Source organism: Capra hircus, chromosome 4, assembly GCF_001704415.2.
Source record: "Capra hircus breed San Clemente chromosome 4, ASM170441v1, whole genome shotgun sequence".
Taxonomy (NCBI): Eukaryota; Metazoa; Chordata; class Mammalia; order Artiodactyla; family Bovidae; genus Capra; species Capra hircus.
Genome location: NC_030811.1, coordinates 8,164,787 through 8,187,493, shown reverse-complemented (window position 1 = coordinate 8,187,493; position 22,707 = coordinate 8,164,787). Strand labels below are relative to the sequence as shown.

General features: G+C 51.3%; 1 protein-coding gene across 4 annotated transcripts; it reads right to left on the bottom strand.

Moving 5' to 3' along the window:
• Positions 447-22,299, bottom strand: ZNF746 (zinc finger protein 746). Of its 4 annotated transcripts, none has more exons than XM_018046805.1 (7): positions 22,013-22,135; positions 18,723-19,022; positions 18,517-18,637; positions 16,895-17,005; positions 5,730-5,921; positions 4,819-4,944; positions 447-3,433 (listed from the first exon to the last, which is right to left on the bottom strand). In XM_018046805.1, the coding sequence occupies exons 1-7, from the start codon at positions 22,034-22,036 to the stop codon at positions 2,379-2,381; spliced, it is 1,929 nt and encodes a 642-aa protein (XP_017902294.1). In that variant the 5' UTR covers positions 22,037-22,135; the 3' UTR covers positions 447-2,378. The 4 variants fall into 4 exon arrangements, with proteins under 4 accessions (XP_017902294.1, XP_017902295.1, XP_017902297.1 ...); XM_018046806.1 differs by having other exon boundaries at positions 447-3,430; XM_018046808.1 differs by having other exon boundaries at positions 448-3,430; positions 18,517-18,598.

The window sequence follows — 22,707 nt, the reverse complement described above, 5'->3', positions numbered from 1 at the left end:
CTGGGCAGACACCAGAAGTGTCCCGGTGACTTCCAAGCACTTGAGACATGGCCAGCGGGGGCCAGGGTGGGCCAGAAGCACAGGAGACAGGTCAGAGCTGCTAAGGAGGAAAGAGACGCCGTGGCCTGTTCCTGCCATCTCACCACGGGTCTAGATGACTTCCACTCCCCTTCCTTCTCTGCCTCCCATACCCCTGGTGACAAATGGGGATTTTTTTAATCTTTTCGTTTCCTTAAAAAAAAAAAGAGAGTGTAACCAAAACATGAGATAGGATTGCTAACAACTGTCAACTCTGGTTGGTGGGAATATGGGTGTCAGCCAGCCGGGCTCAAGTCCATCAGTTAGACTTCACTCCAAGATCAGGGTTACGGCCACTACAGGCACCCAGGATCCTTTCCTCGCCTCTGCCCAGCCAAGAAAAGATGCAGAGAAAACATCCAGCTTGGTTTCTTTTTTTCTTTGATATCCTGCAATTTTTTTTTTCTTCCTATCTTCATGTACATGGTACCATATTATATTAGACTCGATGACAAAAACCATGACTATATCCTGAAGCAAACAGACTGGATGTGGCTTTATTTTCTCTCGGATGTCAGTTTTATCACCATAAAGTCAAACTTCTCTGGATTCTCCCATCCCAGCTCTCAGAAACAGTCGCCTCCCTGGGCCCAGCGACCCTGAGCAGAAGGAGGGTACAGAAGTTGACCATGGGTGATGCGTGCAGAGGCACCAGCGCCAAAGACCAGGTTTAAGAATGGAACCCACCAAACCACCTCGGTGCTGGTTAGGTTTTATTTTTAACAGGATGTCTCCTCTTCATTTGTTTTTTTCAAAATATCAGTTATATCAATATTAGAAGTGTAAACAGGTACAAAATATACAGTACATAGAAACAATTTTCTTAACTAGTCTATTGCCTAACAAAAGTACACACAAGGGAGCTGAATGAACAGGAGCCGTGGTCTCCCCGTCCTCAGGGAAAGGAGATCCCAGTGGGATCAAAGAACCAGCGTCTGCCTCAACAAAACAGGAATGGATACTCGTGTGGCAGGGACAGCGTTCGGGTGGGATCAAGAAACCTGAGCTCATTTCTGATTCCACCTTCTTTTAAGATGCCAGCCAGGGGGCGAGCAACCCCTGCCCCGGCCCCTGGGGTGGGAGGGAAAGGAAGCGCAACCACCCGTCACAGAGACGGCAGCTCTCAGCTAAAGTGTGAGGATGCCTGACCACTTCTGGCTCGGGCAGTTAGGGGTCAAATCTTTTAAGAGGGCAGCGTGAAAAGCTGTCCACCCCAGACTGCCGGCCCAGGAGGATGAGCCGCGCGCCGACCCATCTGACCCCAGGCTCTTGCCAGCTGTCTGCACTCTGTGCACACAGAGACGGGGGTGCGCGAGGTTGAACTGAGTCCCTCCTCAGAGTTAACTTTCTGCCTCTTCTTACGGGAAAGGATGCTCCTCCGGGTGCTTCACTAGGTCACAGGAACGATCAAATGAGATTCGGAGCAGAAGCATTTGGACAGGGAGAAGACACCACACGAAAAAAGGAAGCGGGCCTCGGGCTGGAGCAGAGGGCAGCATTCCCCGTGGCCGGGTGGTGGGCAGGTCTGGCTCTGTGGCCGGCTCTGCTCCTGCCGCCCCCTACCCCGCGCCTCACCTCTGCAGCCCTACTAGTGTCTTCAGACAGCCCTCCATCACGAGGCCGAGTCACGTGCGTCCCAGGGCCTTGGGTGGCAGGTGCCCACCGCAGGGCTGGCACTTGTGCAGGGGGCCTTTACAGGTGCTGGGAGACGCGGGGCACTCCGGCTCAGTCCTCCTCGCGCCCGAGCTGCGGCTGGACGTCCACGGCGCCCTGCTGGCCCCGGGCAGAGCCGGATCTCCACTCCCCTGGGGCTGTGTGCGCGCTGAAACCGGCCCGTCCCCCGGGGGCCACTGGGGCCAGGAAGGTCCGAGTGCCTCCTCGCCTGCATCCCCGTCCAGCCAACTTCCCGGCGGCTCTGTCAAGACTCCGTAAGGACACAGCCCACAACACACACGCAATCCAGAAACCAAAGGTACACTGTTAAAGTTTAAACTGGTGCTACTACTATTTTCCAGCTTTGTCTTCCAAGAATTAAAAAAAAGTTTCGTAATTAAATTACTTAAGATTCTATGCTGCTCAGTTTCACAATCAGAGAATTCTACTTTGTTTAGAGGTGGAAGCTGGGCCGTCTGGGAGTTTCTCCTGCTCCGGTGAGCATTTCGGCAAATGGGAATCTGGTTTCCCCTCCAGGCTCCATCCGCCTGGCTTCGAGGCTTTGCGCACGCCGCCCAGCCATCTGGAGAGGCGACTCTTTACACCGGGGCCTGCGGGGGCCCAAGGGCTGGGCGGCCGCGCAGGGCTCAGAGGTCCCCACCATCGGTGGGTCCCAGGACACTCAGGCCACAAGTCCAGTCAGTCACGAGGTCCGTGGGGGCCAAGGGTCCTTTGGCGGCGGGGCTCTTGAAGGGGTCGGGGGGCGCGGCGGGCAGCGGCGGCAGGGGCTGTCCCCGGGCCGGCTTGGCGCCTGCCGCATGGTTGCGCTGGTGCTTGCGGAGGTGGTCCTTGCGGATGAAGCTCTTGCCGCACACTGTGCAGGTGAAGGGCCGCACGCCCGTGTGCGTGCGGTAGTGGTCGATGAGCTTGGAGCGCTCGGTAAAGCGCTTCTCGCACTCGGTGCAGGGGAAGGGCCGCTCGCCTGTGTGCAGCATGCGGTGCCGGATGAGGTGCGCTGGCCGCGTGAAGCAGCGGCCGCACTCGCCACACCGCAGGCCGCTGCCGTCCCGCGCGCTGCCCGCGGCCCCGGGCACCCCATCGGGTTGGCCCCCGCAGCTGCGCTGGTGCGCGCTCAGGCTGACCTGCAGCTGGAAGCTCTTCCCGCACGCAGCGCACGTGAACGGCCGCCCCCCCGGGGGGGCTGCCGGGTGCTTCTTCAGACCCGGCTTGTGGCCGAAGCCTTTGGTCCGGCCGGGGTATTTACAGGGGTCATTGAAGGGTCTCGGGGCCTGGCTGGGGTCCAGCACGGCCTCTCCATTGTCGGAGGAGGAGAAGGGCAGCCCCTCGGGCCCGGTCCTTGGGTTGAGGCCTGCAGGAGGCTTACACCTGAAATTCCAGCCCCACCGGACCCCCCCGAAGAGCCAGTCCCCTGGAGGGGTCTCGTCCTGGGTCACTGCGGGGGTGGGATCCCCTAGGTCACGCTCTGGCCGGGCGGGCTCTCTCAGCCCCAGCACAGGGTCCTGGCTGGGGAATGAGCTGCCCTGGCTCTCCCAGGCTCCTTCCTGGACAGGACTGGGGAAGAACCTCGTGGCCTGGGCTGGTCCGAACAGTGTCCCATGGGCTTCTAGGTCAGTAGGGTGCACTGGTGTGGCCACCACCTCTTCTTCTTGGACTTCTGTTTTTATCACAATTTTTACATCTGCTGAGAAAGAGAGAAAGAACAGGTATCATTTTGTCCCCCTTCCTGCTTAGAAAGGGAAGATCTGATACTTTCATCTGGATATTCAGCCCACCAAGGCCACTCTGAGCCCTAGTATCCAAGCCTCAGGATCCAGTTCAGCAGAGGTGCCCAAGGTGGTCAGGCAACTGCCTCAAACTGTGGGTGAGGACATCATGTTTCAGAACTTTCTCTACAGGTAAAGCAACCATCATATCTGCTCATCTTGTTTTAGAGCCTTCACCACAGGTTAAGGAACCATTGTATCTCCCCATCACTTCCCATTTTCAGTTTGGCTGGTAAGGCTAATCATGAAGCTATTCCAAGGAAGGAACTCAGACCACTGGTGGCAATGCACAGAGCTGGGCTCAGGCACATCTGAGACTGGACCCTGGCTCCCCACAGAGCAGCTGCAACTTCAGGCAAGTTCCTCTACGAACACCCTTCTCCACAGGGTTGCATGAAGACTGAACCAGGCAGCACACGTGAAAGCACCGAGCATGCTGCTTTTGCATGCAGCAAGCATTCAGTAAATGCAGCCAGCTAGCTAATGACAAAAATATTCATGAAATAGTAATGTTTGATTTTACTTGAATGTACTTGAATTTCACACTTTCAAGTTTTATATCAGAGATCTAGGCTTTTAGCACAATTTGGGGGTGTTAAAATATGACAGAAATTATTGAAGTAGCAGCTAACTCGTTTTCAAAACAGAACAGAAAATTAATACATAAATACAGCAGTTCTTTTGAAAAGACTCATTTGAAAAGACCCTGATGCTGGATAAGATTGAAGGCAGGAGGAGAAGGGGACGACAGAGGATGAGAAGGTTGGATGACATCACCGACTGGATGGATATGAGTTTGAGTAAGCTCCGGGAGTTGGTGAGGGGCAGGGAAGCCTAGTGTGCTGCAGTCCATGGGGTTGCAAAGAGTCGGACACGACTGAGTGACTGAACTGAACTGATGGCAGTTCTTTCCAATTTGAGCTGGTGGACCTCTGTCTTTGGTAGCGCTAATACCTAAGAATTGGTTCCGGTTGGGTTTGGCTTTTCCAGGCCAGAGAGGGGCCAGGATTGCTGAGTCTGGGCAAGAGGTATATATTCTCTCAAGGGATCATCAGCTTGTCAGGACTGACTGGTTAATAATACAAGAAAGGAACTGTGGGAAACATGGACATTCTCAAGAAAGGCTGTTCAAGTCTAAGAATTTGGAAGGAGAGAAAGGCCAGACTGCGCAGAGTTCTTGCCTCACTGGCCCCTAAACGCCTCCTGGCTGGCGGGTCGGGCGCCTCAGAGACAGACGAGCACTTCCGGTCCCCACGAGCACTTCCGTTCCTCCCTCTTTCAGTCCTCCCGCCATGCCCCGTACCTTCTGTGGAGGCGGCCGTGCTGAGTTTCAGCGTCCCGTCTGAGCAGGCGGAGGAGGGGTGGTGGGGAGGGAGGTCGGCCTGCCAGGAGGTGGGCGGGATAGTGGTTGAGAAGTTGGCGTGGACGCCTGCAGTGAAGAGAGAGCGGGCGTGGAGGGGGCGGGTCAGGGAAAGAACGGGGAGGCAGGCGCCCGGGGACCCCACCAGCGGCAGCTTTCCCACCCGAGCATCATGGCCCCACCTCTCCTGAACCGGTTTTTGCCCCCTTCTCTGAGGCACCAGGAAACGCAGATGTCGCTGACTCTAGTCATACAGCCCCCTCCCCCCCTTTTTTCTTTTTTTTGAAGTACAGTTACTTTACCATGTTGTGTTAGTTTCTGCTGTGTTAGCAGTGAGTCAGTTATACGTGTACACATATTCTGTCTTTTTCGGATTTCCTTCCCATTTAGGTCACCACAGATCACTGAGTAGAGTTCCCTGTGCTGCACAGTACGTTCTCATTAGTTGTCTATTATACATAGTGTATACATGTCATTCCCGATCTCCCCGTTCATCCCATCTCCCCGTCCCTACCCCCTTGGTAACCCTAAGTTTGTTCTCTACCTCCATATAGCCCCTCTTAGGAGGCAGCTGGTGATTTAAATGCTCAGTGCTGGGGCAACAAGAACAGGGGTATGGCTGGTGAGAGTGAAGCAGAGAAATACCAGGACGAGAGCATCTCAGAGCCAAGAGGGACTCACAAGATGTCATCTGGAGCAACCCCTGCCACGAGGTGGGAAACCTAAACTAGCCAGGCAAGATGTTCCAGAGCCTGCAGCCCCACCATGATGCTTCCAGGAACTCCTCCTCCCAGGCCTTGCCCTCAGTCTCTACATCTGGTTCCTGCTGTCTGCTCGCAGCCTTGGCCACTCACCAGAGGCGGCATCGGTAGAGACGTCTCCTGCTCCAGAGTCGAGCTGGCTGAGGCCCCACGGCTCCTCCCCAATATCTGGCTGTCCGGCTGCCCATGCCTCCACACCCAGAGCCTGCTGCTCCTGGAGCTGGAGCTCACCTTCTTGCTTGATCTGCATTAAGAGGTCAGGGGCAGGAACTGGGGCCCCCGAGCCTGAGAAAATAGAGAATGCGTGAGTGACAGCATCAGCGGCCCTGGGGTGGACACACTTCCAGCCAAGGAAAGGCGCACAGGGCCTTGCAAAGGTGAAAGAGCTTGGTGGGAAGGGAAGGCAAGAGCTCAAAGAGGAACTGAGGGGCCTTCCAGGCAGAGCACGAGGTCACATGGTATGGAGCACAGGGGTCAGGTAGGAAGACAGAACACACGCTCAGGGCTGGATCTCTGGTCCATGAGCAAGGCTGAACTGCCCTAGGGAGGTCCTGTTCTCATTTTAAACCCACATAAAATCTACCCCCTGTCCCCACAACCTTACCCATATACATGTACTTACGCGAGCACAAGAGAAAGAGTCCAGATATATAAGAGTCAAAGGAAGAACACAAAGTCAAACAAAGAGTTTGAGTGAGACGCCAACTAGAGCTGCTGAAACAGGATGCAGGCCTTAGGGGCTGGGCTTTGATGTCCAAGTGAGGAGGCGGCAGGGCTGAGCTGCCTGCATCATTCAGCAGCCATGAGGCTCTATCCCATCGGGGAGATGGGGACTAAGACCATCTGTGAGGAAAGGCAAGGTATGAGGAAGCTGTCTCTTGTCCAGGGGCATGGGTAGGAAAGCCATCCAGAAGAAATTAAAAGAAATTAGAAAGTAACTTCATACTACCCATATGGTGCAGAAGCCCTAAGTTGAGAAATTCACAGAAAAGTTGACTGAAAACCATGGCAACCCAAGAGACACCCAAACCAAGGCAAATGCAAACCTGCCCATTAGGGCATCCCCGCAAGACAGGCCTTACGGGACAGGCTAAACCCACAAATCAAAGTGGAGCCAACTGGCATGAGAGCCACAGCAGAACTCACTCCCACAAACTACAGGAAAAAAAGAATAGCTAGAAGGATATAATAGCATATGTATGTTTAAAACAGTGAAAGAAATGAAGGAAGACTCTCTAAGGCAAGGACAGGAAATTATTTTTAAAGAGGCATATTTGAAAGAGAACCATACAGACATTCTAGAAATGACAGAAGCAGTCATGGGTATGAAAAAGTCAATGGCTGGCTTAACAACAGAATGAACACAGCTGCAGAGAAACTTAGTGACTCAGAAGATGGAACTGGGGAAACAGTCCAGAGCACAACACTGAGACATAAAGAAATGAAAATATAAAAGAGAAGCTGAGACACAAAGGATTCAACGAGAAGTTCCAACATAAGCTGGTAGAAATCTCAGGAGGGAATGAGAAATGGATACATGGCAACAGGTAGAAAGAAATAATGGCTGATAATTTTCCAAAACTGAAGGTATGGTGAGCCCATGGTTTGAAGGAACACACCAATTCCTAAGTAGGGAGTAAGAAAGAATACAAACCTAGACAGTACTCGTGTGAAATGGAATAAGAGCAAAGTCAAAGAGAAAATCTTAAAGGACACCAAAGATAAAAGAATGACACTCAGATTGAAAGCAGATTTCTATCAGCAAGATAATATCTTCTGGAAGAAGATAATATCTTCAAAATGCTAAGGGAAAATCGCTTTCAACTCATTTTATGAGGCTGATATAATTTTCATTGCACAAACTAGAGAAACAATTCATAAAACGATCATTTATGAACAGATACACAAAGATCCTAAATGAAAGAATTACAAATCAAGTCCAGTGATATGTTTTCAAAAAAGTAAAAGAGACAATACATTAAGAACAAACCGGATTTATCCTGAGAACTCAAGGAGAAGCTACTCCTGGAAAATGCAGTAACACCACTCACAAACAGATTAATGGAGAAAACCATACAGTCATTTCAACGGACACAGAGGCAACACTCACTTCTAATGTTTCTGTCTGACTGGTTAGCTGTGCAGAGAAACTCTTCTCAGTACGGAATATCCAAAATGATGGGTAAAGTGTAAAACCCCCAAAGTTTTTAACCATGGATGACCTCTAAGAAAGCCTAGGTCAACCATGGTAAATTGCCAGGCATTTTCTGCTCTACTGCTGGGCTGTCATGGACTGGGCCCACCTGTGAGAAGCCTGGGGCTCAAGCAGGGTGGGAGGTTGGGCTGGAGACCCCTCACCACCACCACACACATAAACCTGGGCCCAAAGGCAACATTCCCAGTGCACTAAACTTAAGGTGAAAACCTGCCCCGTGGAAGGAGACTGCCCATTCTAGCCTTTGGTCTTGGCTGAATGGGAAGAACAGCCTCCCTGGGAGTTGACACAGCCCAGGTGGGTGCTCAAGGGTTTCTGGTGCTGGGCCTCACACAACAGCATGGCCCCAAAACCTCGAGGCCAACACTGTAGTGACCTGATGACAAGCTAAGGCAGACAGAGATTCTCAGGACAGCATTTTAAATAGCTCTCAGGCATTAAAGAACTCCCAAATATAAACCACCACCTCAACAGGAAAACCAGTTACCTCAGTCCATCAGAAATCATCAGCTGCAGAATACGAACCACAAAAACTGGATATGGAAAACCTCATACACAGAATCTGAAGTTTAATACACTCACTGAAATAAATAGAGGGAGTGAGAGCATAACGAATAAGAGATGGACAAAACAGTTGTAACATAAAATAATTGAGATTTAGAAACCCAACCTGGAGGTTAAACAACAACGGAAATGACTGGATAGAGTGAGGTGAACCACCTAGAAGAAAAGATCAGAAGAGATGTTTCAGAGATCAGTGAAGGGACGGAGAGGAAGATGTGAAGAGAAGGTCAAAGTTATGAACTGATGTGAACCGTTCCAGAATAGGAGGACAGAGGAAATGGGGCCAGGCAGTATTCACAAAGACAGTGCTGCAAAACTTCCCAGCTTGTTGAAAAATATCAGTGATTGGAGCAGGATAAAGAAAGAGAAATCCACACCTTGATACACTGTAGTGAAACTGCAGATCACCAAGACCGATATCTAAAAGGCAGGGGAAAAAAGATTACCCACAAGAATATTGGCTAGCAAATTATCTTCAAAGGGCTAAAAGAAGCTAACAATCAAACTAGAATTACGTCCTTCAAATGTAGAAATGGAGGAACGACATTTTCAGGCACATAGAAACACATATACAAACCCACACAACTGAGAGTTTTTATCATCACCAGATCCACACACACACACAAATGACAAGTGTGTATTTTAGAAGATAAACATCTCCAGATTACTTCTAAAAGAATAGAAACAATACATAACTTCCAAACTAATTAAAAATAATAGAAGGTCCTATAATTATTAAAGAACTTAAATCAGTAGATAAAAATCTCCCCTAGAAAGAAAAACATTCAAAGAATAGATAATTCCAATATTACACAAAGTCTATGAGCAAATTAAAAAAAGAGGGAATGCATCATAACTTTGATCTTTAATATCAAAATCACACAAAGCCAGTCTAAGAAAGGAAAAGTATAGGCCAGGCTCACTCATGAAGAAAGATTCCAAAATTCTAAACAAAATACTTAGCATATTAAGTCTAGCACTGTTTATAGAGGATCATGGGTAACTTAGACTTTTCCCCAAGGTTGCAAGCTTGGTTCAACATTAGAAAAATAACATAATTTACCATACTAGGAGGTTAAAGAAGAATCATATAATTGTCTCTCTGTGCGACCCCAGGGATTGTAGCCTGTCAGGCTCTTCTGTCCATGGAATTCTCCAGGCAAGAGTACTGGAGTGGGTATTTCCCTTCTCCAAGGGATCTTCCCAACCCAGGGATCAAACCCAGGTCTCCCGCATTGCAGGCAGATTCTTTACCATCTGAGCCACTAGGGAAGACTATAATCATCTCAACAGATACCAAAACAGCATTCCATAAAAATTCATAGCTATTCTTGTTAGAAATACCTAGTCAACCAGATATAGGGAAAACTCTTTTAGCCTGATAAATGACACTGATCAACAAAACCTTTAACAAATATTAGACTCAGTGTGAAAAGTTAAAAAGCATCTTCTTTAACATCATGAACCAATGGAACACCTGTTGTCATCACTTCTGTATAAGAATTTTCTGGGAGTTCTCAGCTAGCACACAAGAGAAAACTAAAAGACTTGAAAACAAACAAAAAATTCGTATTACTCATAGGGGATATGATGATCTTTTTAGAAAACGAGAATCATCAGACAATTATTATAAAAGTTATTAGGACTAATGAGAATTTTAGCAAAGTTCTTAGAAATATCAATAAATAAAGACAACTGCATTTTCCTTTACTCCTAGGGTTTTAAGGGAGCACGGCAATCACCATTTTTCTTCCCTGTCACAGATCTTACAATCAGAGAACTAAAACCCAGGAGGAAGGCTGGTGAGGATAAACTCTTCTTATAACTGATAAACAGGGATGAAGCTTTTATCTGTGGCAACAGGGGTCCTCAGTACTGACCCTGGATCAGGAAGTCACCCACTGGACCCTGGTGAAGGAGGCTTTCCCCAGTACGGCAGCACGTCCCTGGGGGCAGCCAGCTGCCCAAGGGGAGAAGGGTGGGCAGGGACTGTGCATGTCCAAGCCTTGCTCCCAAACTCCCCGACAAGGTGCGTCCCTGGTGGGATGCCTAACTGTGTGAGACAGTGGGATGTTACATAACCGAGCCCTGTCACAGGAGAAAAAGCACTGGGAAAGGGTGCTCCCTGTCCCCACGACCCCAGCACACACCAACAACAAACAGAAAATGCACCTTAAAAAAGGCACCACTGACAACAGCGACTCAAAACATGCAAAGAATGGAGGAATAAAAGATATAATGAGAAAACGTTATAAAACTTCACTGAGATGTTACAGATGATTTTCACAAATAAAACCCTTAATATAGTAAAAAGGTCAGTTCTCTCCAAAATGATTAACAGAATGCGTGCAGTTCCAACCACAATCCCAACTGGATTTTTTATGGAATTTGGTAAGGCAATTAGGACATTTACCTGAAAGGACAAAGGAAAGGAAGCCCAGAGTGCCAGTGAAAAAGTACCAGCGTTCCAACCTCCTGTGGCCATGGAAGTTTGTTCTGGATGGATTAAGAACTTGACCATGAAAGGCAACATCTTAGAAGAAAAATAAGATGGTGTATCATGACCATGAGGTAGGGGAAAATTTCTTAATTAAGATATAAAAAGGACAAACCATAAAGGTAAAAAATTAGAAAGTCCAGGTATGTTAAAATAAAAAGCATCTGTTCTTTAAAATCTACCGTAAATGGAGAAGATATATATGTGTGTATATGTGTGTGTGTGTGTGTATGTGTATAAGGAAACATATATATATAGGGAAATATATATGTATATACATGTATATATATATGGAAAGAATTAATATTCAGAACAGTAAAGAACTCTTACAAGTCAATACAGAAGGGGAAACAAAAGTATACAGAAGGCATAAGCAGACATTTTACAGAAGAGGAAAGATAAGTGGCCCATAAACAGAGGATATAATGTTCAATCTCATTAATTAGGAAAATACACATTTGAAACTATAAATTTTAAACCATTTCACTGCTACCAGATGGGCAGAAATAAAAATAGACGGCATTTCTAGGGCTGAGGATGGGCGCGCTACTGCTGGAGAGCTCACTGGGATGCTACTGGGAGGAGCCGCGTGTGCACTTTTCTACGACCCAGCAGCTCTGCTGCCCAGCGTCTACCTTGAGAAACTCTTACACGCGTGTAAGACTTTCCAGCACAGCATTGTTCCTGAAAGCAAAACAGTTAGAAACAGCACAAACACCCATCAACAGTGGAAGGGAAAAACGCATCGTGCGTTATATTCAAAAATACAAACTTTAGGGGTGAAAATCATGAAAGGGAATGAACTACAGCTATACTACATCAACGTGGATGACTCTCAAAAATGTAAAGTCAAACGAAAAAAGCAAGTTGAAGAATGTATATATTATGATCTCATTCATAGAAAGTTCAAAAAGTGGTTAAACAGTGTTACTTAGGAATATATACACAGGTAATAAAAAGGTAAAGAAAAGAAGGGACTGATCTCAGAGGTCTGCATTTTTGTTTATCTGTGAAGAGTAAGGGAGGGTGTGGGGTCTGGAAGGGACAATGGGTTCTGGAAGGTTGGAAGGTTCTGGTTATGGTCTATTTCTTACGCTAGAGGTTGGGAATATGGGGGATGCTGACTAATTGTTCTCTCAACTTTATGTATTTTGTTAATGTTATGTATATTCTGTATGTATTTTTATGTTATATAAAACATAGTAACAATGTATGAAAGAAATAAAACAATATTTTAAAAAGAAGCATTTGGTATAATATGACAAATCTGTTCAGGATTAAAAGCTGTAGCCAGAAGTGGAAGGAAACATCTTTAAACTAACAGTTATCTTCAAAAGTCTATGGCAGATTTTTTAATGATGGCCATTCTGACCCATGCAAGGTGAAACCTCATTGTAGTTTTGATTTGCGTTTCTCTAGTAATGAACCATGTTGAGTCAGTCCTAATGAGGTGGATGAACCTAGAGCCTATTATACAGAGTGAGTCAGAGAGAGAAAGACAAATACTGTTTATTAACTCATGCATATGGAATCCAGAAAGATGGTGCTGATGAACCTATCTGCAGGGCAGCGATGGAGACACAGATGCAGAGAACAGACCTGTGGCCACAGTGCGGGAAGGAGAGGGCGGGGCAAACAGAGAGGAGCATGGAGACAGATCCAGGACCGCATGTAAAATAGGCGGCACATGGGGATTCGCTGAGTGACACAGGGAGTGCGCCCAGTGCTCTGTGCCAACCTCGAGGGGTGGGGTGGGGTGGGAGGTGGGAGCAGGTTCAGGAGGGAGGGGACATATATATGCTTGTGGCTGATTCATGTTGATGTATGGCAGAAACCAATACAATATTGTAAAGCAATTATCCCCCAATTAAAAAACAAAAAGTCTATGGCAAAAAAATCACCCTAAATGCTGAAACTCCACAGACAGGGATGCCAGCTATCGTGGCTGCTATTAATATTTAACCATACCCTATACCCACTGCAAAACCAGAAAAATAAAGTTAAGAAAATTTCAAAAGAAGAGGCAACTTTTGTGCTATCCACGGATGGCACAACTGTCTATGTAAAAAAAAAAAAACTTGGGAATCTAAATTGACAAGTCATTAGACATAATGAGAGGTTGAGAAAATGTTTTCTTTCACTAAACAGTCAGCGGCATAACTGCACACCTGCAACAACTATTTAAAACATGTAATTAATTTAAAAATCTCATCCACAATAGAAACAATGATCAGGAGAAAAGTGTTAAAGCCTTATTCAGGCACGCACAGAAGGCGACAATAAACAAGTCTTCCTGTGGATAAGGGGGCTCCATATTGCAATGACAGGAGTTCTCCAGAAGTGAAATTGTAAAGGAAATGCAATTCCAGTCAAAATTCCAAGAGGATTTCTGAGAACCTGACATAAAGATTCTGAAATCCATATAGAAGAACAAAGGTCCAGGAAGAGCCAAGAAAAGTTCAGAAGAACAAGTAGGGAACGTGTAGTCTACCAGATTTCAAGGCTTATTATGAAACTAACAACTGTGAGAATTGGTACAGAGATCGAGACAGAAGAAATGAGAGAAGACAGAGAAACGGCGCATGCGTGTATGGAAGTCTGGTTCATGATGGGACAGACATCACACACGGAGAAAAGGAAGAATATCCAGTGAACTCTGCTGGAAAGTCAGATGTCTTGTGGGGAAACTTTGAAAGAATTCTCCCTCGCAAGCTATACAAATATTAATTCTAGTTGGATTAAAGACTTTAATGTGAAAAGCAAAACTAGAGGGAGGCAGGAAAGGATATTTTAAGGCAGAAAAAGCACAGATCTTAAAGGCAAAGACTGGCGTTAACGACTCTGCCAAAAATTAAAACTTCTACCCAAGGACTACAAAGTTAAAAGACCTGCCACAGCCTGGGAGAAGATAATCTGTAATGCAAATAACAGATAAAGGGTTCATATCCCAAACTACATAGAGGTCCTGAATCAGTAAGATAATGAAAACAGCAGAAAAACAGAAAAAGATAATTCACTGGAGAAGAAACCAAATAACAATCTGAAGAAGGTGCTCAGCTCCACTTGTAACTAGGGAAATGCAAATTAAAACAAGATACCATTTCACTTCCATCAGACTGGCAAACATCTAACTCTGAAAACTGGGCAAGGAAGTAAGAAGATAGGCACCACCCGTAAGGGCTGGGAAGCACAGATGCCCATGTGACCACAGGGCGGGTGATCTGTGGCTAAGGGCAAAGGCAGAGGTGCAGGCTGGCGTGCCCTTCCTGGCCTGTTCCCTAGAGGAGCACCAGCACCTGGACACAGAGAGACGCCTCTGAATGTCCACTTGACTCCCACTTGTGACGGTGAGAAATTAGAAACCACTTATGCACAACTCAATGGAGGGATAGATAATAAATTGAGATATAGTTGCTTTTGGAATACTGAGCATCCATTTTAAATGAATGAACTTGATTTATATGCATCAATAGAGATAAGTATGAAATACAGAGTACTCATAGATATCATGACATTTATGTGATGTTTTCAAGACACACAAAACCATATTCTGTATTGTTTATGGCTACACATGTACATAATAGAAGTTTTAAAATGTGGATAGAGAGGACAGACATCGACTTTTGGACAACTGGTTACCCTGGGGAGGAATGAGATTGAGAGAGCTGAAAAGGAATTTAGATTATATCAGAAATATATATTTTCATACATACATACAAATGATGAAACAAGGCACACGTTCAACAAATATTAAATTCCTATTCTGTGCTATATATATATATACTCTGTGCAGTATTCTAGGAGCCCAGAATGATTATATGAACAAAATCAATAGAGGTTCTTATCCTCTTGAGATTTATATCCTAACGAAGGTGGGGGTGGTTACCAGACAAGCAAATCTATAAATATGAAACATGTATCTTCTATAAATACGAAATATATTCTGTTTCTACATACATAATAATATCTTTGTCCACATAAAATCCGTGAATATAAAATAGTATCTGGAGAGCATGCCTGGCAGAAGGCAGGACCAGGTGCAAAGGCTCAGAGGCTGGCCCAGTGTGGAGCTCTGGGAGAACAGCAGGGAGGCTGGGACAGGGAGTGGAGGGCCGGGGGGGACGAGCCCGATGGTGCGAGTTGGTGCAAAGCCAGCAGGGCTGTTTGCTGTAACGTGGGAGAGCAGACCCTGGAGGGTCAGGGAGAGGGGCAGGAGGTGCCTGCCATAGGCCACGCAGGAAACCAGGGACCTGAGAGTCGGCACGCAGTGCTAGCAGGGTTTTGCTGACGGGGCGGACGGGTGTGGATGAGGGTCAGAGATGACCCTGGGTTTGGGGCCGCAGCGGAGGATGGAGGCTGCCTTCTGCCTGGGAAGAGTGGGTTTTGATGGCGGATGAGGAGCTTGGCGAGGCACGTGTTCCAAACAGGACATCCGTAACCTGTCCATGGGGACATGGACCCCACAAAGTTCAGGGGAGAGGTCCCAGTGAGAGCACTCACTAGGATGACGGTGTGGGTGTGGGAGGGCACACTGAGGGCACTCCAACCACAAAAGGTCAGAAAAGGGGGGTGCCGGAAATAGCAAAGGACAGGCAGGAGGAAAAGCAGGAGAAGCACCCCCTGGTGCCCAGTGGAGGGGGAGGGGAAGGGAGCAGGCGGGACTCTTGGGGCAGAGCCTGAGGATGTGGGGTGGGGGGTGGGGGGGTGGGTTGCTGGGGACTGAGTTCCACAGAGCACTACTGTGGGAGGACTTCAGGGTTGCAGAGAAGTGGAGAGGAGGTCTGTCAAGGGGCTGCACCAAGCCCTGAGCCGGGGAGGGCGAGCCAGGGACCAGGCTGGGAGGGGATGGGGGGCCACCTGGCAGGAGTTCCCACAGAGGAGCTCAAGGCCAAGAGAGGGGAACATGAGTGCCCGGAGGGGGCGCGGGGGAGGGTCTCGCCAGAAGCCACCGCATTTCCAGGCCCCTATTTCACTCTCTTAGCGTGCTGGAGAAGCCAGGGAGGCCTCCCCACGGATGTTGTCAGTGCAATAAAACAGACCTACGGGGAGCCTCCCACCCTGGTGAGCAGCTGGCTGCCCGTGTGTCCTAACTGTCTTCCCCATCCAGGTAGCACTCTGCTATTCGTCAGGGTCTCACTTTTAGCACAGTGCCTGGCACCTGGGAGACTCTCAAAACATGTTTGTTGACCTAGACCGGTGAATGCTTTCTGGGCACAGCCTGCCCCTGGGAAAGAGCAAATCGAATCGTGGTGATAACGGCACACGTGGAAGACACATTTCATAAATCACAAACACATAAGACTGTTTACTAAGACAGGTGTTCAGACAAGAAGGAATGCCCCAGGCAGGTGGTGTAGACAGACAAGAGGTCTTGGGAGGAGGCTGGCTTGAGGCTGCAGGGGCTGCCCCCTGCTTACAGACAGACTGTCGCAGACCCCCAGCCCAGCAAGGTCTTCCCGTCAGCTGTTTGGCTTTTCTCGTGCGTCCACCCGTCCTTCCCTTAACTTTCAAAGGTGCTGACTGGCCCAGGAAAACCTGAGACTGTGGTGTCGGGTATCCAGATTCACCTGAAATAAATCGGTGGCTCTGGCTGGACTGAAACGTGACTAACGGGTCAATGTTCTGTGACTGCTAATGGGTTTCAGTGAAATCTGGTTCTCGGGTGGAGGCAAGGCTGACTCTTTGAAAAGCTATGAATGAACTAAATCCTGTCTTCATGACCTTCTACCTTCCTGTCTGCGTCCTGCTCCCTCTTCCCCTAATTCTGAGCCATGGGCGCCATCTCTTTCCTAAAAACTCGGTTTGCTGCCTGTTTCCATGCTGGGAAGCTGGACGTGCTAAAGGTCACAAGAAAACTCAGGTTTGAAGCATTGCTGCTTTTCCTCGGCTCTCCCTGGAAAGAAGGTCACGCCCGCCCTGGCCGTGTCCTCCCCTGGGTCCATCTAATCCCCTCCTGTCTTCCCGGCCATCCCCACCCCTCACCTGGACTGGGGTCCACGGGAACATCTGGAACCTTGGGGCCAGCACGACGCCAGCACGGCTCCTTCCCCTGTTCAGTCTGGGTGAGGACCTCGGGCTTGGAGATGGCATAGTCTGAAGAAGAACGGAAGGGTTAGCTTTGGCCACGTTCCACTCAAGAGGTGGGGACAGGCAGCCCGGGAAACCAAGATGGCCTAGAAACCACACCTCTCGATTGGTATAGGGCGGTGATACTCAAGCACAGGTGAGTCTGCCTCCCAGGGGCAAACTGGTCAGAGTCGGAGATGTTTTTGGTTGTCGAGACTGGGAACGGGGCAGAGGTGCCTCTGGCATCCGCTGGCAAGAGGCTGATGGCCGTCCTACAAGGCCCAGGACAATCCCCAAAACAAAGCCTCATGTGGCCCAAGATGCGGTGCTGAGCATAAGACACATTGATACAGGGTCTCCAGGTTAAGAAGCAGTTGTTTAGTCGTTCAGCCGTGTCTGACTCTTTGCGACCCTGTGGACTGTAGCCCTCCAGGCTCCTCCGTCCATCGGATTCTCCTGGCAAGAATACTGGAGTGGGTTACCATTTCTTTCTCTAGGGGATCTTCCCAACACGTGGATCAAACCTGCATCTCCTACATTGGCAGGTGGGTTCTCTACCACGGAGCCTCCAGGGAAGCCCCTAAGAAGCAGTGCATTCCTGCAAGCCGGAATATCACCTTACACCTGCTCCTGCGCCCGCCTCATAAGCACGCCTTGTTGCCTTCATACCTGCGGTCACACAGACACCACCTGAAGAGGTAGACAGGCCTTCTTCGGGGGTATTGCATGAGGGTAGTGGCGGCAGCCCCAGGGTCAGGGAAGCCTCCAGGTATGAAGGCAGTGCGGGCTGCAAGAAGCCTGGTCTGCCCATATTCTTCTCGGTCAAGGCCTCACGTCTCAGTAAGAGAAGGCAAGAGCAAAAGCCCTCCTCAAACGTGGACTGATCGTACAGGATCTGAGAGTCAGAGGAGCCTCCTCCACTCCAGGACTCAGCAAGAGACAGAAATGGCTGTGCTCCGGGCCTGGTTAGGAGGGGGGTCGCTATGCCTCTCGGTTTGGCAACCCGTGAACTTCACCAGGCAGAAGACGGCCTTTGACTCAGTCACCCCAGGCTCAGCTTCAGTAAGAGGGAGATGACTGTCCATGGTTAAGGGTCCCAGTGATTCACGTGTCCTTGCGATAAAAAGCCACCAGCAGCAAGAAAGAGGCTGAGATCTCCCTGGGCTGTCTGTGCTTAGTCGCTCAGTCCTGTCCGACTCTTTGTGACCCCGTGGACTGCAGCCCGCCAGGCTCCTCTGCCCATGAGGATTCTCTAGGCAAGAATCCTGGAGTGGGTGGCCATGCCCTCCTCCAGGGGATCTTCCTAAACCCAGGGATCAGGCCCAGGTGTCCCATATTGCAGGTGGATTCTTTACTGTCAAGGAAGTGCAGGAGTACTGGAGTGGGTAGCCAAGCCCTTCTCCAGGGCATCTTCCTGACCCACGAATCGAACTGGGGTCTCCTGCATTGCAGGCGGATTCTTTACCAGCTGAGCTACCAGGGAAGCCCTGAGACCTCCTTAAATCACATTTAACCAGGAAATGAACTGCATGCCTTACCCAGGGAGACCAGCGTCTCATAGTTGCCCCTCATCACGTGCTTGTACAGCTCCTTCTGCCACTCGTCCAGCTTGCCCCACTCCTGCTCAGAGAAATACACGGCCATGTCATCAAAGGGCACCTGGAACCACAGGGTCACGCAGGCTCACCCGCACGCCGACGGGCAGGGGCCGCGGGCTGTCCCACCCCCGGTGCCCAGGGCTTACCTTGGGGGCCTCGCCCTTGCTGCCTGGGGGCAGCCGCAGGATCCAGAAGTTCCTGTTCCTCAGCAGGTTCTCCACGTTTTCCAGCCGCCTCTGCAGCAGCCCGTACTCCTGCAGCAGGGTCCCCAGCACGGCCCACTTGCCCTCCAGCTGGTTCCCGAACTCCACGGCCGTCTTCTCACAGTCGGCCAGCTTCTTCTCGGCCATGCCCGTTCGGCCTTCTAGGGAAAGCAAGCGGGCGGCCTGTGATTCGATCTTCCTCTCCATGGCCTGAATCGTGGCTGCCATTGTCCAGGGAGAAATCTTTCAGAAACAGAGAGCAGACCAGCATCAGTCATTCCACCTGCTGTGTTCCGTGAGCCCCCTCTCCCCGAGGCGTCAGGGAGCTATGCTGGGAGGGGGTAGTAGTGCGCATGGCAGGATGGGTGGGGGGTGTTCAGGCCAGACCTCCGCCTGGGGGGTCAGCTCCTCTGGGTGGGTACTGTCCCTCCAGGCCTCTGCAGCCCACCTACAGAGACCCCAGTCACGGCTCTCAGCACCCTGTACAGTTAACCTCCCCCTCTGTCTCTGAAGGCAGTGCTGTATCTGCTCACAGCACACAGGGGCCCATGGTAGGCGTTCGGTGCAATTGTGTTAGATAAATAGTGACTCCAAGCTGCTGGTATGTTTTAGTGGAGAAATAGTAAACTGCAGGTTTATTAGCGCCCAGCCAGCACCTCCCATCATAACCGCACAGGATCTGTCTACTGACAATGACCCAGCAAAAAAAAAACAAAACAGCTGGTTCACTGAAACGACACAAACACGAGCGTTGCTCAACTGCTCTTTCAAAGAAGCATCTCGTGTCTCTTTAATAAACATGGAAATCCAGTGACCAATTCCTCTCCACCCGAGGACACTCTGATTTTGTCCCCTTCTCAATTACTACCCCCCTCAAAGTAAAAATCACCATGACTGCAAATCTCCTCCCTCCCGCTCTGCCCCCAGCCAAGAGTTAAGACTCCGATCCAACACAAGCGCCCTGCCCTGGTGAGACTGACTGTTTCCTCTCACTGTCCCCACCACTCACAAGGGGAGAATCAATTTCAGACATTTTTGGTGCTGCCCCAGGATCAGTAACGCACCTTACAGACAGGTGAGGAAGGTAAGACATTTGCCATCAGGTTAGACTTTATATGTGCTGCAACCATTATAAAAGACATGGAGACTCCCCAGTGACCTGCCTGGCACAGTGACCTGCCTGACACATTTTGCTTTGGGTGAACTGGACCACTAGACACCCCCCTACACACACACACACACACACACACACACACACACACACACACACACACACACACCCCTGAAGGTAGGACCCATGGGTCAGGGAAGAAGACCTGATATTTATACCTTCTGGCAGTGTCTGAGGGTCAATGGTACCTTACAACATTCTGAAAATCATTCCTAACCAAATGTCTGGTGACTATTTGCAAAGTTAAAATGGTGACTCATAGGAACCTGTGAGGATTCATTTAGAGAGTTGCTGAGAACCAGGACACGGGTGGACACCTCAGAAAATAGTGACGACAGTTTGAAAACAGGTTGGAAAAACTGTTGAGGACGGAGCATTTGGGATCCTGGGGTTGTCTGGAAGGCGGCTGGACCAACGACCTCTGACCTGAAGAAGGAAGACAGATCTCAAAAGATGGGGAGGAGCTGGACTGGTAGAGAAACAACTGGATGTGGGTGGGTCTCTTGCTCAAGAGGTAGGTGGTTCTGCCCTGAGGCTGTGGGGACCGCACCAGCCTGGCACCTTGGGCTGGCTCAGCCCTGCCTCTGAGTGCGAGGCGCCCCTGGGCACGGGGCGACGTTTCTTCCCTTCCCCTCAGTCCTCCTCTGGTGACCAGTCCCTGACATAGGGCCCCAGACACTAACAAGTGTCTTCACTTTATTGCCCAGCTCCATATCTCCTAAAATCCTACTTAACCTCCTCTAAGAGCATCTGACTGCCCTTATCATCTTTGTGTTGCAAGAAAAGGGCCTTTGCATAAACTCTGACCTTATAAACAAAGGCACCACCCAGTTTTCTGACATTTTAACGGGGGCCCAGGGAGCCTCCTAGAAGGCTTCCACACTATTTGGTGGGAGGAGGCCACTGCTCAAGGCCCTCTCCTCACTGAGCGGACGACATGGGGCTGGCCGCAAGGCTCCTGCCAGGGAAGCGGAAACTCTCCGCCTGGGAGCCACCGATGGGAAGAGAACGGCCAAAGCCTTCAGTGGCTCCCCACCCGGGATGATGCAGTCCAGGCCCTCACACCCCTTCCAACTCTCCCGCGGCCTCTTCTCCCCCTGCCTCCCTACCTAAACCACCTTTTCCAGGCAAACGGACTCCTCCTCGAACACGCCGGCCCGGGACCCGCCTCTCCGTGTCCAAGCCTCCTATCCTATCGGGAAAGCTCCACCGGGTCCGCGCACAGGCTGGTGAAACCCGAGCCTTCCCCTGCAAGCCCCACTCGCATCTCAGCAGCCCAGGCCCGGGCCCCTGCCTCTTTCGTGTTTCCCTTCGCCATCACCAAGTGTACCTGTCTGCTTGCCCCGAGGCGTCGAGTGTCCAGCACACAGAGCGACCCTCTCTTCCCACGCACTTGCCAGCTGTGCGATCCTGGGCAAGTTAACTTCTCTAGGCCTCGGGTTTTTCATGACAGTGAGGACCTACCCCCGCCTAGGTTTGCTGCGCGGACAAAATCACGCCTAACGGCTGGTGCGGCGCCTACCTCTACGAAACCGGGGGGAGCAGCTGTCTCCCCGCCCCGAACCGCCCCCCACCCCCCCAACCCCAGGAGCTGGGCGCGCAGAAGGGGACTCGGTGCCTGCGGAGTCGCGGCCGCTCCGGACACCTCCCAGGTGCCACCAGGCCGCTGGGGGGAGCTGGGGGGTAGCGAGCGGTGGGCAGAGAAAGGAGACGCGGGGTGGTGGTGGTGGGGGGCGCGCGCGATTGGGGGGCCAGCGGATGGGGCGGGGGCAGGAAGCCCCGGAGGGCAGCAGGAACTCGGCGAGGGGCGGCCCGCGGTGCGGGGACGACCGGTTCCGCCGGGCTCAGGCTCGGCCCAGAACGGGGAGGTGGGGGCGCCCAGCCGGCGGGCGGGCGCCGTAGGCCCCGGCGTACCCCGCGTCCCGCTCGCCCGGAGCCCCAGGCCCGGCGGCCCGGCCCGGCCCCCGGAGCTCCTCCCCAGGGCCTGCGGCGCTGTGTGCTGGGCCCCGGCCGCCCCGGGGGCCCCCGAGTCCGCGCGTCCGTGCGCGCGGGCCGCCCTTACCGGAGCCGCGGCCGCCTCGGCCATGGCCCTGCGCTGTCCGGCCCGGCCCGGAGGAAGTCGTCGCCGCCGCCGCCGCCGCCGCCGCCGCGCGGCCCCACGCAGGCCGGCCCCCGGCCTCTCCGCAGGCGGCGCCCGCTCGGCCCCGCCGTCCCCGCCCGCGTCGCCGCGCTTCTCGCTGGCCGGCCCGCGCCGCTCCGCCCGCAGACGCGCCGCCGCCGTCAGCGCCCGGCCGGTCCACACTGCATCCTGGGAGCCGGCGCAGGCCCGTGAGGCTTCCTGGAGGCAGCGCGGCCGCACAGCCCCACCTGCAGCCCGGAGAGGCGAACGGCAGGCGCGGCGCCCGCCCCGCCCCGCCCCGCCCCACGGCCCGCCTGCCCGCCGAGCCCCCGGACGCTGCCCTGCCCGCCGGCCCAGCAAACCCCCGACTCCCCCAACCCCTGCCCAGCCGACTTGCCCACACTCCCCCTCACCCCAACTCCGGGCCCCCGCCAACCCACCGACTAACCGGCAGCCCGATCCACCGGCCCGCCGATTCTCCGGCTCCCTCGATCTACCGGCCAACTGGCCCGCCACCCCGCCGACACTCCGATCCCCAGGTTCCCCGACGCCCGGACCCACCGGCCGCGGCCAGGCGCGCGCTTAGACTCGCCGCTTGGACTCAGCGTCCGACCTGCCCGCGGGGCCGCGAGCGTCTC